At 44.4% G+C, this 4,281-nt stretch overlaps 1 protein-coding gene across 1 annotated transcript in view; it reads right to left on the bottom strand.

The window, feature by feature from the left end:
- The window catches only part of LOC118431420 (midnolin-like), a gene marked incomplete in the record, with an annotated part of 18,488 nt that overhangs the window by 6,269 nt on the left and 7,938 nt on the right, over window positions 1-4,281 (bottom strand). Inside the window, 3 exon segments of the mRNA XM_035842640.1 lie at window positions 1-198; window positions 393-474; window positions 719-1,069. Coding sequence (XP_035698533.1) covers window positions 1-198; window positions 393-474; window positions 719-1,069 — 631 coding nt within the window.

Consider the following 4,281-nt stretch of genomic DNA (forward strand, 5'->3'; position numbering starts at 1 on the left):
GAGGACGAGGTGGTGGTGTCGGTTTCCGGGGTCTGGCCGTGGTCGTCTCTGGCGCCGGTGGTTCGCTAGACAGAGTACCGCCGGGTCCGAAGGAAAATCGCTGTGTTGCCCCCAAGAGGTCGTTGAGGATGTGCAAGATGGTGTTGATGTCTCTCCGAGGTCTACCCTGGTCATCTTGAAGGGAAGGACTCAACGTGCCTAGGGACAGGGACAGGAGATATTAGGCTCATCCCAAGTTAAACGTTGTGTTGAGAGTCTAACTCACATATTCTTCTATTCAGTCCATTCATATTTCTTTTTGAATTTATCAATGATTTTCAAGTCTCAACATGTTGTCTGTACTACTATGAGAATTATGTTTTGAAAATTGTTACAGGTAGAGACAAACTCACCAGAAAATGTCCCTGAGTAGATGCCTGGTCCATGATTCTTGATGCTCTCGATGAATGCACCCTGCTTCGAGGAAGATGACTTCTGTGAAATCAAAGGTGAATAGTAGTTAGTTACTATAGTCGTGAAAAGTGTTCTCAGATGCAAGCTTGACATGTGCTCATGGTCCCATAGATTTTGATACCTGGTATTACAGCAGATTCTATGTACCTGCATCAGAAGATGACCTCTTTGAAAAGCATCTATACAACCAGTATGTACAACCTATTCAAAAGGATTTGAATTAAAATCAAAGGATTTGAATTAAAATGTACAGAAGAGTAGTTACCTGTTGTGATCCAGAAGAAGACGAAGAAGAAGATGATGATGACGAAGAAGAGGAAGAAGATGATGAAGATGCTGCTGACGATGCAAACGATGATGGTGCGAAGTTCTTGGACGGATGATGGCGCGATGACAACGGTGGTGTGGCAGTGGTCGAAGTGGCTGTAGCAGCAGAGCTGGAGGAGGATGATTTGCTATTGGTTGTTGCGAAACGTTTGTGCGCTGCACCCTGGTTGGCTGGCTGGTGGCTGGCGGGGATCTGGTGAGCCGCGAGCTGCAGCTGCACGAACATCATGTGGTCGCCGACTCTCAGCGCCAGGGTCAGGGGGGACCGGCCAGACAGGAAGTCATTCACCTGGACAGAGACAAGAACAGAGGACATGGTCAGCACTTTGTAGCCATATATAGTATTATGTTGTACAGAAAAACAGCTAACATTATCATATATGTACATAACATTTGTTGCCAATATTCGGGGAGAACCGAAGAACCCAACACAGCTATGAAAGCGTCCTGTTTCACCTCAGTCGAGGATCATAGCTTTACCATTACCTTACAGGTGCTCGCCACTCGAATAATTGAGAAGATCCCAAGTACTGTACAAGTACTAGTAAGTAATTTACTTTCATACAAATACAACTTTGCATTTATACTAGGAGTTTTTAATTTGTGTGATCTAGTATCTGCCCATGTGCCTTTTTCAGGAATAACCCATATACTGTTGTGATGCACTGCTTGCCATGTGACATGATGCGATATAACCCAGTTTTGATATGACCCAGTTTTCTTAGTCTCCTTCGGGCTCCTTTGATGGACTGAAAAGTACATGTACAAGAAATTGACCAAATATGGCATTGGGGATTACCATATTTGGTTTGCCCCCTACGTGGCCAATTTCCACTACTGTTCAGTCCAAAGCCAGGGGGGTCAGGGGGAGACTAGATATTTTCCCAGGACAGTCATGATGATGCTGCATTTGGTGATACTAATGCAAAACACCACCTCAGAATATAGGTAGGTCACCTCTGTAGTCCCCCACGTTCACGTTTTATGAACAGCCATGTAAAACTGAGCGTTTGGCGCCCCCAGCTCTTCCCAAAATAAATCTACACTGCCTTTCATGAGATGTGGAGGGATTTCCACGCCGAGGATGCCCATTTATGGACATCCAACTGGCGTGCGGTAATGGGGAACTTATTCAAGATTACAGTCTCCTCCTACTTGTGGTATTACTCTGGGGGCATCACTGCTTCAGATGATGACTCAAGCGAGGGAAGCCCAAAGCACTATTTTCCAGTAGGAGGGTTTTCTTTGATAAAAGTCATTTGCATTTGCTGGTCGACCGGAAGTATAGCTCGTGCTACACTTTGTAGTTGTGGCATGGTCGGGCTTTGAACTGGGAGGCATAAGGCAGTCAGATTTCTCTGTAGACTGTCTTTGTTCATCCAGTGGTTGTGAAAGAAATGCTGTGGCCATCTTCTGACCTTTTATCGGACATGTAGTTATTTCCCAAGCTACCGTTTGGATGGGTACATTACATGATGAGACCCTGACTGCCTTCATTGTATCATGTACAGCACAATGCTATAACCATATGATAGAGCAGAATGCTTATAAAATATTGCAGTTGTTAATTCTTGCCTACTTATATGTATCTAAACAAGCACTCCCAAATGAGCTTTCCTGTATATGCAATGATGCATTATTAGGCTAGCCATTCTATCAAAGGGAATCCATGAAGCCAGTGATATGAGTAGGGGGAATTACAAATGTATAAAAGACACTGTTCCCAATGGTGACTACTGCAGCAATGGCTTACCCCCACCTAAGCCCCCTATGTAATCACAGAGGGCCCAGTGCGGTACTCCAGGCAAGCTTCGTCGTATCTGTGCATGCCTGTTTTGCACAAAGGCAAATACTCAGCTGGACCAACTGGGTGTGGGAGGCCACCCCGAATAATTGCACCCCGAACCAAGGACGAGATGCCCTTCCATTTTTCCAGTTATTCAGCCGAGACTCCCATTCCCATGTGGAATACACTGGACAATTTGCCCTGTCAGAACACCGGATTTCGTCCTGAGACAATGCAGTTGCCGACTTGAGCAAATCACAGAAAAACAGACATTTCCGTTGTTGCAAGACAGTTTGCACTGGGGCAACCTTCCCTTTGAAGTAACTCTATCCAATGCCACTTATCTGGCTTCTATATTCTTAGCTGTGTACAGGAGTAGAAAAAGTCGTAATATTTCTTCAAATCTTTCAACATATGCATTATACAAGGCAGACCAAAGTCCTGAGTCAATATGGCATGTAACATTGAAAAATGGGCACGGACACAACAGTGACAATACACCACAAATACGTCTCCCCCGTATATGCAAAAGAGTTGCCTGTGAACTTTCCATTAATCAATGCTGAGTGAAGAAAATATATTTGATCAATGCAGGGGCCGGTCCCCCTGGCCGACCTGTCGAAGTAGGCAAACATTCCCTGCAATGTTTGAAAGAAAACGCCCTCGGTGTTGACTTTCCCGAGCAGTGTGTGCCGACAGCAGCAGCTTTGTACGGACCAGAATATTTTCTAGAAACACCGTTCTTTTTTCCCGGTAATGAGTGTGTGATTATGCCGGCAAATTGCCTTCTTTGATATGCATGTTACCTTGGAGTCATTTTGTTTTTCTTTGATGGGATTTGTGCATGGTATTGAGCTAGCGTCTGAGATCGTCCCGTTTGAAGACAAAAATGGTCGAAGGTTTTGTTTGTGCAAGTAAAATCCGCCCGGACAAGGCTTGCAATGGCGACATCTGCACATTGAATGACATCACAAATAGTATTACTTCGCGAGTGTGAAGCTCTCCCTCCTCGTTCTTTGTGATGCATACATGATGTTACAAACCGGTTCACTTTTAATTACATGCCGACTATTATTGTGGGGTTTCCCGTTCAAATCTGTCGAACTTATATTGTTGCTCTCCGGTGCAAATACCATTGTTTCTAACACCTTCTTCCTCCTGTGTTTTGACTTTTGTTCCTGTTTTGGGTGGGAAAGGGGTAGCTGTAATAGTGCGGTCTCACGGGAGCAGATCAACAGGGGCGACTGAAACACGTCAGGACGTGGACTCACTTCATGCGCGACGAAAATCCATTTTTGACGGATTAACACAACCACGGGGTATTAATACTATTTATTGATAAGAGGGAGATAAAGGGAGGAAAGTTTCCTCGCCCATATTTTAATATTTTAGCGTGCGACCGATTCGGGTTGTTCAAACGAGCTTTCTCACGGCTGGGGTGCGTATGTAGATGACCCGACAGGTCAAACACAGGGCTCGCTGACATATGTTGCTTTCATTCAAATTTACATTCAACATGAATTGTGCAAAGATGAGAAAGTCTCTTTCCCTTTGTGAAGTGTGTACGGAGTATAAAAAACGGCAAAGTTTTTGTATGGTGTATTTTCAAAAATATATACTGCGTGCATTTTTACATCCCATGTGCAGGGAGAATTTCTTCCGCGACTGTTTAAAAAATCAACACGATTATAATCGCACCTCCCCTTTCACACTAT

The sequence above is a fragment of the Branchiostoma floridae genome, chromosome 15 (assembly GCF_000003815.2).
Source record: "Branchiostoma floridae strain S238N-H82 chromosome 15, Bfl_VNyyK, whole genome shotgun sequence".
In the NCBI taxonomy this organism is placed as follows: domain Eukaryota; kingdom Metazoa; phylum Chordata; class Leptocardii; order Amphioxiformes; family Branchiostomatidae; genus Branchiostoma; species Branchiostoma floridae.